Genomic DNA, 13,973 nt, shown 5'->3' on the forward strand with positions numbered 1-13,973 from the left:
ATTAAATTATGAAAGCCTAAAATTTAAAGAAAATATCCATAAGACATTAAATACTTAAATTTGAAGCCATCCTTAGATTAAGTTTAACTCTTTGAAAAAAACAAAACAAAAAACATAATTTAATAGATAACCACAAAACTTAGCACATACTAAGATGATAGATAATGTTATGCCATTAATAAATTTTCAACATCTAGCACGAACCTTGAGACATGACACAAACCTCGACGCATCTTATTTAGTTGGGCTGATGCCTTCTCGATTTTATAGATCTCCATATTTGGCTATGACGACCTGCATCCGATCCGCTTCGAATCTTGATCTTTCAGATATGCACTCAGTCAATTAAATTCTTTGATCTTTTGACGATGAGACTTTTGGTCTTCGTCACATGTCCGTACTTTTCTTTCTATAATGTTAACATATTTTTTATGTACAATAACTATTTTATTAAAATTTAGAATTATTTTACATCCAACTTGCTTTAAAATGTCGACGAAAAATAATAATTTCTTAGATGGCTTGAGAATCGAGTCCAATTAATTAAGATGAGGATACATTCAAATTCAACGTGTTCATGCGCTCCTCCCTTTACACACTAATTCTAGTTCGATCTCTGTTCAAGTTGAATTTAAAGCTCAATTTTTTTTAAATTTTATTTTATTTTTAGTATTATTCAAATATAATATTTTTTGGTATTATATTTTCAGTATAAAAGCGATTTTGGACACTATTTAATAAGGTCATATTGTAAGAGATTATGATTAAGAAATGAATTTAAAAAAAAATATATTTTACGCTTTAATTTTAATGAGCCGCCAGTGTCTTTATTTAAACTTTTTAATTGCAGAGTATTAATTAAAAACTCATAATTCAACTAAATTTTATGTTACATTTTAATTTAAAATTTGAAGAGATAGAGAGAGAGAAAGATGTAGATAATGACTGGAGTCATCGTTGTTGGGATTTCATTAGCACGTGTGGTCAAGACAAATAGCTTTGGTGCCAAATACAGTGTAGAGCAAGAGAGAGTTGGGTTTGGATAAGGAGTTTGGGTCTTGTATAGTTTCGACATGGCACGTGTGGGGGAAATTCTCTTTAGCAGCCGCGTACGCTGTAACTATTCTTAGCTGCCAGGTACAGTGAACTACAAATCCCAGAGGGTGATGTAAACGTGAAATATTTGCGTACATAAGATGTACGCAGCGCTGCGTACATCAAAGGTTATTTTAAGGGTACAGAGGAGTTATATCCGGGTTATACCGGAGGTTACAAGGGGGTATAACCCAGATATAACCCCATTGTACCCCTGAATAACCTCTGTGTACGCAGCGCTGCGTACATCTTATGTACGCAAATATTTCTCGATGTAAACACCCCAATTTTTTTGTTTTGGACTTGATTGTGTCTACGATAATTAAAAAAAAAAAAAAAGACAAGTTTTACAGCAGAGAATATTAAATGACAAATATATTGGGCAGGAATCTATTTTAGGGATTCAAATTATAAAGAATATCAATATTTAATCTGAAAAAATCAAAAAATGAAAACAATTGAATCATATTTTATCGAGAAATTTGAAATAAAAAATAAAGAGAATTGTACAAATAACATCACACACAAGCTTCTCTAGACTTTTGGAATTCAATGGCACCCATTCCTCTCCTTTGCACTAGATAAACCTAGATATCCAACTTCAAAAAACATGAAATCATACTACTAGTTAAAGTGTAAAAGTTCGAAAAACGAGAAATAACAATCGAATCATACTACATCAAGAAATTCATTATAGCATTTATTTCTCTCCTTTGCATAAGAGAAATTTTGAAATATAGCTTCAACACACAAAAATCCAGTAAAGAAGTTGAAGCATAAAACTCAAACTGCTTGAATTTGATTAATGACGTCGGGGCACCGCGATAGGATGCAGCGGCGCTCTAAAGGGGCAATGCGGCGCTACATCTGAACTCTATAGTATTTTAATCCGAATTTCTAAATTTGGACTAGGAGTTGCTTGCCTCGATGCCGGGGTGCTGTATTTGGGAAACTGCTTGAATTTGATTACTGACGCCGGGGCACCGCGATAGGGTGCAGCGGCGCTACATCCGAACTCTATAGTGTTTTACTCTCGAATTTTCAAATTTGGACTAGGAGTTGCTTGTCTCGGTGCCGGGGCATTGTATTTGGACTCTGCAGCATTCCACTCTGAGTATTAGAGTGTCATGCTCTCGGATTTGAATTTGTACCGGCTGTGACAGTATTGTCTTCAGGGCGCTGTGGAGTTGTGTATAATAAAAAAAATTTCAAGGAGCAGTATCCCCAAACCCAATACTGGAGGTCACCTCCTACCCCCAGATTGAACGATGAATTCGATGGCTTTGTGTAACCCAATAGATTAACACCAGCAGACTCAAAATCACAACAAAAACTTAAATTTCTTAGTTGTGATAGATACATTATGAAATAAGATGGCTTGTTCTATTTAAAATATTTTCAATAATTAATTATCGTATTTAAGAGTTTAGGAGAGAAGTAGATGATAGATTAACTAAGAGATTTGATGGCAGAGTTGTGACTTACATATGCACATTGATAATAAGAAAGTTAAAAACTTTCAGAGAAGGTTGTTAGCATTAACGGTGTAAATGAACTGAACATGAGTGAATTTGGGATCAGCTCGTGTTCTGCTCGTTAAAGGATACAACTGTTCTTATTCGACTTGTTTATATTTCAAGTAAAAAAAAAATATTTGTGTTCGGCTCGTTTGCTTAGCAAGCCGAATATGAGCTGTTCACGAACAAATAATCATTTTGACGCCACCACAATCACGTAGCCGTAAGATGTTAAGATTGGGACAAGATTTAAATATTTTTTTATATTAAAACATCATTCAAATATAATTTAATAAAATTTTATTATATTATTTTAATTAATTATAATTGTTTATAGCCCTTTAGTTAAATATATATATATATATATAGTGAAAGTTGTTAATTTGTTTTTTTACTTGGTCAGAATAATCTCTGTAAGACTATTTGTAATGTTGACTTTTAAATCCGAATTAGTCTATGAATTGGGAATAGAGCATAAGAAGGGAGAGAATACGAGAAACAGAGGGAGGGGTGCAGAATGACTTGCCCTCTCGAGGCTAATGAGATCTTCCTAGGTTTCTCGTAAAACCCCATTCACCTAAAATGATATCCCTATATTACAAAGGATTGAGTACGATTTAGTGATATTACATTTTTAACTTTCCTTTAATGAGGGCATTACAAAATATTTTTAGTATTTTACCAGTGCGAGCCCAACGCGTCGGCTAATACTCTAATTCAGTCGATTTTGTAGGCCTTGATTAGTCTGAATATATCTGGTCGGCTTCGTTGTGCTTGGTTCGTCCGACTCTATTTCTTCGGCTTTGTGAGTCTATGGGTCTTATGTCGGTGGACTTTTCTTTATCGTTCTTCTCTTCTAGACTGTCATGATCTCTTCAGAATAAATGTGATCATATTTTTTATATAATTTGATGATAACATAATGATAACTAGAATCCAAATCCAGAATCTATATAACGATATAATGGTTAAGTTTATGTGTTAGATAAATACATAGGAATTGAGTGGCATGCATGTAAATCTTCAAAAAAAAAAGAATGCTGACGACTCAGATCAATGAGTGTTTGGTAATTAATAGCTAGGAATTAATATGTGGATTCTGTGCATATTTGTTGGGATGCTGTTGCTTCTTTAAAAAGCAGTTCTTTTTCTCTGCACGCCTTTTATTTTCTGCAAGTTTTATGGGTTGGTCTGTTTGCTGTATATTGAGCTCTTATTAAAAACGTTTTTTTAATATGTTCGTTACTTTGATCGATTGTATGGTGCGGTTAGCTTACCTTCCCACCAGCTACCAGATTCCATTATATCTGATTGATAAATACATTTGTTGAATCCTAATTTGTCCTCAAATCACACCTCAACGAGTAAAAGGGTAAGTTAGGAGAGAGGAGTGTCGTGTTAATCCTTTAATCCTCTTTTATTCATGAAATGATCTCCCTATTTATAGGAAAGAGAGTACGGCTTGGTGATATTACATTTTTGCCCCTGCTTTTAAGAGGGATGTACAATATTGTTTAGTATTTTACATGTATGAGTCTATGAGTCGGTTGAGCTTGTTTGGAGTTGGGCCAGCATAACTGATTTGGTCGGCTAGGCATAGTTTGCATTGTCAATTGATCGAGCCTTATTGGCTTTGGGTAAGCAACACTAGTTGATTCACATCAATTATGGTTATCTACTCTTGATAATGGATGTGGTAGCTTCTAAATATCCCCAATATGATTAGAGACGTTGAAGGGCTATGTTTTCCTTTGGATCAAGGGTTCAAGCTTGAATCATTCATTGTTTTGCTCTCATCAGTGCTTGGCCGGCTTTAGACTTGCTGACTTTGGCTTCGAGGATTGCACTCGGTCGAATGAGTGAGCCTTGTGGTCATCTATAGGTGGGGCTCTCTTTAATTGTATCCTTCTTCTCTGGACCACTAGATCTCCTCATAAGCATCACTGACATATTTTTGATGTACTACATTGCACTTTCAAGAAATAAATTGTTCTAGCAGGGCATCCCCCATTGAACGAAACATTGTAGATTTGGCTATCGCTGGCATCAGACCACAAATTCATTCCTTGTCTTATTACTAAAATTTTATGAAATTTTTTGTTGAGATCAGATGAGTTTTTTGTCATCCATCAGCTCAAATCCATTTATTGAGTGTTTCCATCACTTATAAATAATTATAATGTAATTACATGTCTAACACCTAAGCTTCAATTTTTTTTACATACGTGCACTTCTAACTAACATAAAAATACACATTTCCCATTTAAAAGTTAAAATGATGATATTTTTTACGTGATATGAAAGAATTGAGTGGTACCATAAAAAAGTAATGTCAATATATAGGAATTGGGTGCTATATATGCAAATGCCCCTAGAAAAAAAATGAGTCCTTTGCAAATTAAATTTGGTTTGATTAAAAATGAGACCTACATAAATTTATATTAAAAAAATTGATTTGATTAAGGGACATAAATTTGTTGAAGGAAGGAAGAAATATTACGCGCAGAAAACGTACATGCAAATTGATAGTTTTGTGTGTAAACGTGTGGTATTATGGTGATATTCTGGTGAATATCATGATGACAATGCCACTAAATCTATACCCATCATTTTTACACATAACATTTCTTCTTGAGAAATAGATCTGTGTTCTTCATTCTAGCAGAGGTTATAGTTTTTTTTTTTCCCCTCATATCTAAAGCTTTAGAAAATAAAATGAAGAAAGAACACAAATGCATTATTCCTTTAGTTTTCATGCTATATAATACATGGCCCGCATGTGCCCTAGTGTTCAGCATTTATGTGCATTAAAAAAACAAATATTACTATTTAGATAGGTTCTTATTTGTCATGATAGCTCCATGGACCAAGCTCTGAAGATCCGCTCCAGGCGTAGCCTGACATTTGCCGGGACCATACCTACATGTCCGGCGAGTTTTTTTAGTTTACATTTGTTGAGATTTAATATTCCTTCTTTGGGACAATTGATCAAATCCTATTGAATGTATATATAAAGACTCACATGACATTGATAGGACAGGTGTAATTTTTGTTAGGCCCCATAAGTTCCTTATGGGAAGCATTCATGAAGTGAAGTAGTGTATTTTTAAAAGAAAATTTTACATGTTGACTGTAAATTATCCTATTTATTCATGTGCCACTTAAATCTTTTTTAGCACAATGGAATTATCTAACATTTACTTTGGACTATTAAAAATTGAACCCGATATACCAACATGATGCGAACCCCATTCAAATTATTTAGGTTCGGGTTTAATTTGCTTAATTTTGAGGATGGGTCTGGCCCTAAAATCTAAACATGTTTAATTTACCTGAAAACTGAAATGTCAACCATACAATTGATTTGGATATGGCTGCCAACCTAAATTTGACTCAAACTTAATCAAAATTAACCTGAATTTGACCCAAATAACTATTTTCTTAATATTACTTGAGCTATACAAGCCAGATTTGAGTCATTTGAATTGACATTTCGATTGAGTGATCTTTAGCTCTTCAAAATTTTATTATAATTGTCAAACCCTCGTTAGACATTTTATATAAATAAAAAAGAATTGTGTGACATTCGGTTAACTTATACTATTTAATAAAAAAAAAGAGCCATTTTAATTGATAATCTATGAGGCCTCTATATAATCAAAATTAAACATTTTCATTTATTTTAACTTTAATTTATCATTAATTTTAAACTCATCAATGGAAATAAAAACACTTTAAAAAATTAAAATAAATAAAAATGAAATTACTTTTTTTTTAAAAAAAATTTATGAGCTTTTCAGAAATTAATAATAAATAAAAAATTAAAATGTTTTAAGAAATCGCAACATATCCTCTGATTTTTATCATTAGTTTTAAGGAATAAGAGATGTGATATGAAAGATATTGCGGAAAAAAAAATGCAAACTTTAGGTGTTAAATATGTAAATAAAAGGAATTGGGTGGCATGTATGTAAATATAAATAAAGCAAGCCATCAGCCACCCAACATGATTGTTAACATGTGCAGACAGAATCACAGTACTCTGATGAAAAAACATATATTCTGAAAGTTGATTTATAGTTGGTTTCATCATGTTTGTTTCTGTTGCTCACTGTTTGGTAGATACTGACTGATTTTTTAAGTATTTCTCAACTCAGCCATGTCTAAGCCAACATCTGAAGAGCAGGTGAACTGAGATCAATTCTCTAGCAAATATATTCATGGACAGCTAGCTGATTTCGCTCAGAAGAAAGCAACTTTTTTTGCTTTTCAATTAAACTCTAATCTAATAATTGAAAAGAGTTGTTAGGAAGAGTAAACTACCTCTTAAACAGCGATAGGAATTATAAATATATAGATTTTAAGAAAATCAGACTAATAATTTTCTTGCAGCTACTGTATTTTAATAAGTTAGGTTAAAAAAAAATCCCATCATAGAAATTTCTATAAAACAACAAAGAAATAGTTCTTGCAGTCATAATCAGCAATAAGTACTATTATATCAACACAGCAGCAGTTTTACAGCCAGGCACTTCCACATAAAACCAAAGCAATGCTACTGACTACTAGTTAAAAATCAAATGACAATTAAACCAAGGCACTAAACAAGTTTTACAACTGGAGAAATGTATGATACTATGAGCTGTTAATGCCAATTGCCATTGGCCTCCTCACCACATTCATAATGGCAAAAATTAGGTGTCAAACTGCCAATATACAAGAAAAATGAGACAAAAAAGGATAAAAAAGCTTACATAACTCATCACAGAAACCTGCCAGTTAGCTCAGCTACTGTGGCATCAAACAACTCTTCCAGCACCATTTCGCCAATCTCTTTGCTCAGTTCATCCATTTCCAACCACATTGATTCACCTAATCCACTTCCAGCAACCTCTTTCTTCACCAAAAAACCTAAATTTTGTTTACTGTACTCTGCCTTGCTCGAACTACAAGTTTCCTTTGCACAGAAGCAATCCTTTAAACGGCACCAAACTTCATCTTTCACTGTAAGATTAGTTTGAACGTGTTTTTGAGTCCTGGTAGCTGTTGTGGACCATGGAAATGCGTCAACTAAAGTACAGTAGCAAATGTCTTTTAGGGTTTCGTTGACAAAATCGAAGTATAGCCTCTGGTTTGATCTTCTCTCCCTGCATTTAGCTTCTTCCCCCTTACGGTCCAAGAGCTCATCCAGCAAAACTGGATCTAATGGACTGTGAAGAGAGTGAAATCTGGCTAATATGGCACTAGAGCTTTCATTGGCGAAGTTTGAAGATGAAAGCAGCTTTGTGATGAAATCAAAGCGTTCATGCTCCTCATCTTCTTTGAAGAAAAGCCTGAAAAGCTTCAAGGAGTTGGGCAGTGAAGTTTCAAAGTGCGGGTTTTCCAAATTTGAGGAGCGGCTAACAGAACTGATGAGAGGGGATCTGGAGAGCGCTTCTGAAATTCAGTAAGAGGTTGTGGAAATTAGGGTTATGAAAGGACATGCAGTTTGTAAATAAAAAGGGGCAAGTAAGGTATGAAACTCACGGGGATTGTTAGTAATGGCACGTTGAGAAGAATAGGAGACATTACAGGGAAATTCTTCTTGAAATGGCCTCTCTAATGCTGAAACGTGATTATGTTGGTTGGAGTTCTCTCTAAAGACTTCTGATTTCCAGAGTTTCTCAACGGAGCGATTGTTCTGCAAAAATTAAGGAAAAAAAAAAAACTTTAATTGATAAACTAAACCACAGGGGTGAAGTATGAGAATAAAGTTTTGCATTTTAGTCACCTTAAAGGAGACATTTCCATGCTTTTCTGTACCGCTGACCGACATAGAAGATAAAGCTTTAGCAAATTTGTCCTCTGAGGTTTTTGAAGCATTTGCATCAGATATCCTATCAAGGGAAGATTTTGGTAGGCCATTTTGTACAGATGAAGCACTTTCTAAGTGAAGTCTACCATTAGCACTTGAAGTAGAAAGGTTGGGCTTCACCCTCACCAATTTCTTCATCCCCGAAAAGATTAAACCTGAGACTTTATCCTTAAAAGATGATTTCTCATTTTTCAATTTTGATGCCTGTTTCAGAAGAAAGGATTCGCTAGATAGCATGAGCAATTTTTTTTCATTTTCCCTGACGCTCTCAAAGTTTGGAGGAGCTGGAAGAGACTCTGAACTCCTAAAATTCTTAGGAGAGTCCTTATTAAATTCCTGCATCCTATCTGAAAATGAACATGTACTCATTATCCTATCAGTTCTCCCTTCTTCTTTCTTTATCTCAGGAATGGCAAGCATCTCACCCAAAGTACTTGAGCTCTTTCTCAACTTCGCTTGTTCATGGCCGATATCATCTGATGTTAGTGATTCCAATCTTTCTGAAAGCCGTTTCTTGGCTTCCCTGCTCACTGATGACTCAAGCGAGTAGTATTCATGGCTTAATGATGACAGGGAGCCTGGGCTTCCAGATATCATATGAACCCATGAATTCTGTGATGTTGGAGTCACCAGCTCTGAGTCGCTACAGTCACTGACAGCTTCTCTGTAATCAGTTTCAGACCTGCTAAGAGAGCTCTCATCAGCAGCATATCCATTAGATAAAGCTGAAGCTCTTTGGTATTCATCCTTCTGTGAATTTTTAGAATTTTTTGGCATTTTATGAGAGATATTAGCTGCTTCACTTGATCTTATGTTTCTATTTTCTGGAACTGGTAAAGAAATGTGGGAAGCCAAACTGGCCTGCGCTTCGTGAGGGATTGCAGAGACAGCCTTCAGAACCACAATTCTGGTGGGTGGAGATGCAGTTTCAGCCTTTGGAAGAAGAAAACAAGAGTTCAAATCATGTCCAGCAACGTCCCTAATCTCTTCACCACCAACATGTCGGTTCTTACTCACAAATTTTTCATGATTAATATCAATTGATGTAGTTGTAGTTGGTTTCAGTACAGTTATGCACTTGCTCTGGGTCCCTAAAGAAGTAGTTTGATGGAGGTCTTTAAGTTGGTTGGAAAAAAGAGAATTTGGGTCTTCCAATAGCTTGAGAAATAAATCTTTGTTTGAATTCAGAACCTCAAGGGCATCTTTGAACTCTTTTGACTGGAGAAGTCTTTCATTAGTGGCTAAACGCTTTGCTTCAATGAACTTCTGGTGAACAAGAGCCATTCTCTTCTCTGTCAAGTTTCTACAATAGTTTCCTTCTTCCTGTAGATCTTCATTCTCCATCTGAACTTCATACACATCTTTATACTTCTTTTCATGGATTTGTGAGTCAGTTCTGCACTTCAGAGTACTAAAGTTGCTTTCTTGTTGAGGAGCTCTACTTGGACAGCTGTGTGGATCAGTTTCTTGAGAGTTTCTTCTGCAAGGAGGGATTTTTTGCTGGACAGGCAATGAATTCAGGCCCATTAATTTTGCAACAATACCGGGTGCTTTCTCCTTTAACTCTATTGCGGTAGACATTTCCTGTGCTATTAGCATCTTCATTGATGTTTCACCCAACCTCGTTCTCCCAGCTTTCTTCCATAGCTAATTAGTTACATATTATAATATTGAATATAGAACATAGAACATCTATTAGCTAGTTCTCAAAATATTAAGGGATGTTTTCAATTTAAAACAGTTCATTTCATATCATACCTGTGAACCGATTATATTAATTGCTTTCTTCACAAAATCAGACTGGTCATTTTGAACTGGATAACCTGATAGAGAAACGATTTCATGCAAAAACCACAAAAATTGTAAATGATATAAAATGTATGCTTCAAATCTGTAGTCACAAAAATCATAAGATGGTAGTTCGGAGTTTGGAATTAGAGCATCTAGCACCAGTAGAGGGGAAAAATATAGTGGTCATTCAGTTGGTTATGAAAGAAGTGCAATGTAAAGTGAAGAAGTTCTAAAAATTTTATATGATCAAATTGGCTGCATAATTCTGCAAGAAGTTTAAGAAGATAAAACAAATCAACTTTACCTATTGCCTAATTCATATGTCTTTACACATCCAACACAAAAACTTTAATATTTACTTGTATATCACCTAATCTATCACTTAAGGAAATAATGCGAAAAGAATGTATCCATGAAAAGGTTGGTGTAGCTCCGGTGGCAGACAAGATTAGAGAGAGTCATCTTAGATGATTCGGTAATAATAAACGTCGGCCATCGTATGATCCAGTTAGGAGAGTAGATTCAACTTATGTTACAAAACGTAAAGGTAGGTCTAAAAAGACTTGGGCATGTTGTATAAAGAATGATCTTAATTTATTAGACTTAAATGAAAATATAACACACAATGGAGGAAAAGGACTCATGTGGGATAACGGTTTGTTGTTGTTGTTGTATATAACACCTAATCTTTATGTTCGCAAAAAAAAAAATCACTAATATTAACATCTCTAAAGTAAAACACAACTTTTCATGCATATGTTTGTTGTGATAATGATAATAAATTGTTATACAAGTAAATATCAAACTTCGGGCGTTAAATAAATAAGAATTGTATGATGCATGTAAATCCCCCAAGCCATACTTCAAATGCAATTCTTTTGTAAATATTAACTTAACAACATATTACATAGCCTTATAGTAAATTAAAAGAATACTTGATGTTTTAAATTACAATTGGAGCAAAGTTGGTTAAAAAATCCCACAAATACACTGTTCAAGCACATCCTATTAAACAGAACTACTCAAAACCGAAGCTTTCTATCGCAATAATAACAAATGCATAAAATTATAGCAAAACCCCAAAGGATTCCAAATATGAAAATCATATAATCACATTATTTTATTATGCAAATGCAATTAATCCTTTTAAGGAAGAACAAATCAGACAACAACAAAAGAAAAAGCAAACAGTTTTACCTTCTCCATGCGCTTTATCAGTGAGCAGCTTTGTTCTAACCACACCAATGCTCAAGTCGAACATATTGAGCTTGTTTCCTTTACATGTTGGATATTACTTCTTCTGTCCCAGGCGTTTCTACCTCGAAATCATTCATCTTTCAACCTGGCAAAAAAATTGAAAGAAGAGATCATCAAATATGGTTTTTTTTTTCCTTTTAGTTTCTTTAGTTGGAGATTCTGACCAGTAATATCACTAACCAGGCTTAAGATGGCGACCATTTTCCTATTGAGAACAACAGAGGAGCTCTCCAGTTGTGTCACTCTAAAGAAACTTGAATGTCACGATCTGAATCAGAGAGTGCGAGAGGTTGATTTCGAAAAATTCAAACTGAATATCGCGGTGGAAGAAAAAATTTGAAAAGTTAATAAAGAGGATGCGCAGAATTGAAACCCAACAATTTAGATTGAAAGAAAGAGAAAAAAAATACAGTCAGGATCACGAATAGGGAGAAAGTTGGAGCAAATTTCGAGAAGCTCAATGGCAAAGTTAAGCCTAGAAAGATACTGGCACCGGTGCAAATCCCAGGATGCTAAAGCAGATTACCTTTTGACAGGGAGAAAAGCGGATGGGTGAGAAAGAAAACAGAAAGAGAGCTCGATCCAAACAAAAACACAATAAAAAAGATATCAAAGAAAAACAAATCAATCAGAAAATCCCCAAAACTTCCAAAACCAGCATCGGATCGCAATAACGTGAAATTTCGCCCACAAAAAACACCCATCCGTGCACAAAATCCATCGAATTCCCACGGAAAGGACAAAATGCAGTCGCGTTAGCTAGGTTTTAAGTCTAACTCCTAAAGCCAAGAGGAGAAAAATCACTTTTTGATGTGGATAGGACGCTCCAGTAATCTGTAATCGAGATCGGAAAAGACTTCAAATAACAGTGAATATGTGAAGCAACGAACAGCAAACTTTCGCTATCTTCTACATTTAAACACAGAGAGAGAGAGCGTGATGTTTTGTGCATCTACCAAAAGCTGCGATCTGACTGCTTCATGATCTCAAATAGATCAAGATCTGGAGTCGACTAAGAGTTCTTCGCCGGAGATGGTCTCGCCGTCGGGCCTCTGTCGCCGGCGACGTTCCAAGTTTCTCTAGATGGCGATGTAAGTGAAGCGAAGACAAGTGGGGCTGTGTTGTGCAGCTCTTAAGCCAGAAAATAACAGCGCGCACGGACTCTATAACTTTTGTTTAATCGCACAGTCGTGGTAGTAATAACTACAAAAATTAGCTTTTTTTTTTTCAGAATGAGAGCGTATGGCTCATCGAATTCATCCTCGCTTATTTATTGTTTATTGATGTTAGCTAACAAAATTTATTTATAAAATCATGATTTTGAGCTCAGTTATTCTCCTAATTTATAATAATAATGTATCATTCATAAAATTATATGTTTATCCCTACTTCAATGAAGATGTTAGAGATCATTTGTATTCTTATAAATTTGCCATTGCCTTATTAAGCTTCTCTTATTACGGGCGTTATAAATTAATATTGTCTCTTTGACTCATTTTTGTTATCATAACTGCTATTAACGTTTTTCTTTATTCATAACTGATATTTACATCCTTTTGCGCACCTAAGACTTTGGACAGGTAGGTTTTCGGGTCGGTCAATTTAGTTGGCTCGGATCAGCTATTTTGCCTGGATATCCTTTGACTTTCGATCTAAGTAATTGGGTGGCTTTGAGAGTGGCAACCAACGGCCTTTGGATGATCGGTGTAGATGTCTACCTCCTGTGGGACTAGGCGGCCCTTCGATAGTCAGTCAAGATTTTAGTTGATTGATAGTTTTTTAGATGGCTGTCGATATTCATGATGATCGGCTTTCATGTGTTCATGTAGTTTCTTGTAACAGCATCTTTTCTCTTCTAATTTTTTAGTTTAATCTCCTCGAGATGCATGATGACAATTTTCATGTATACGTCATTATTATATAGATCATAATAATATATATATATAATATATATATATAAATATATATATATATATATATATAAGGTGTCGTATTTGTAAAAATTGAACTTTAGGTGTTAGATATGCAAATACATAAGAGCTGAGTGGTATGTACGTGAATCGTCTTTTTATTAAATATCACATTTATTGGGTCCATTGTTGGGTTTAAGCTATCATGCAATTTGTGGAGCCGTGTTATTATGGGGATATAATGAAATCAAATGGCAAATATGTAATTTTTAGATAAAATTGAAGCACAGAAATGTTCAATATGTAAATATGAAAGCTCAAATGAGAGATATGTAAGTACATAAGAATTTTGCCAGAATTAAAATATGTTTGATATTTTAAGAACACGTCTTCTTATACTTATGCGTTGATTGTGGTGGCTAATGATTGCGATAACAATGGCTGCTGATGAGGTGTGACGTGAATGGTAGCAGCTGGTTACGAAAGTGAAGGGACGCAGCTGGAGATGGTGTGGCTGATAGTGATGATCTAAATACTGTGTTTTTAAAT

The 13,973-nt window shown here is 34.7% G+C and overlaps 1 protein-coding gene across 3 annotated transcripts; it reads right to left on the bottom strand.

The window, feature by feature from the left end:
• Positions 1–7,089: 7,089 nt before the first annotated feature.
• Positions 7,090–12,661, bottom strand: LOC110025588 (intracellular protein transport protein USO1-like). Of its 3 annotated transcripts, none has more exons than XM_020726147.1 (7): positions 12,471–12,661; positions 11,695–11,782; positions 11,455–11,599; positions 10,225–10,289; positions 8,383–10,113; positions 8,139–8,292; positions 7,090–8,048 (listed from the first exon to the last, which is right to left on the bottom strand). In XM_020726147.1, exons 3-7 carry the CDS (start codon positions 11,516–11,518, stop codon positions 7,375–7,377), a joined length of 2,688 nt encoding a protein of 895 aa, XP_020581806.1. In that variant the 5' UTR covers positions 11,519–11,599; positions 11,695–11,782; positions 12,471–12,661; the 3' UTR covers positions 7,090–7,374. The 3 variants fall into 3 exon arrangements, with proteins under 3 accessions (XP_020581806.1, XP_020581824.1, XP_020581815.1); XM_020726165.1 differs by having other exon boundaries at positions 11,695–11,824; XM_020726156.1 differs by lacking the exon at positions 12,471–12,661 and having other exon boundaries at positions 11,695–12,292.
• Positions 12,662–13,973: the final 1,312 nt, after the last annotated feature.

This window comes from Phalaenopsis equestris, unplaced genomic scaffold (assembly GCF_001263595.1).
Source record: "Phalaenopsis equestris unplaced genomic scaffold, ASM126359v1 Scaffold000002, whole genome shotgun sequence".
NCBI lineage: Eukaryota > Viridiplantae > Streptophyta > Magnoliopsida > Asparagales > Orchidaceae > Phalaenopsis > Phalaenopsis equestris.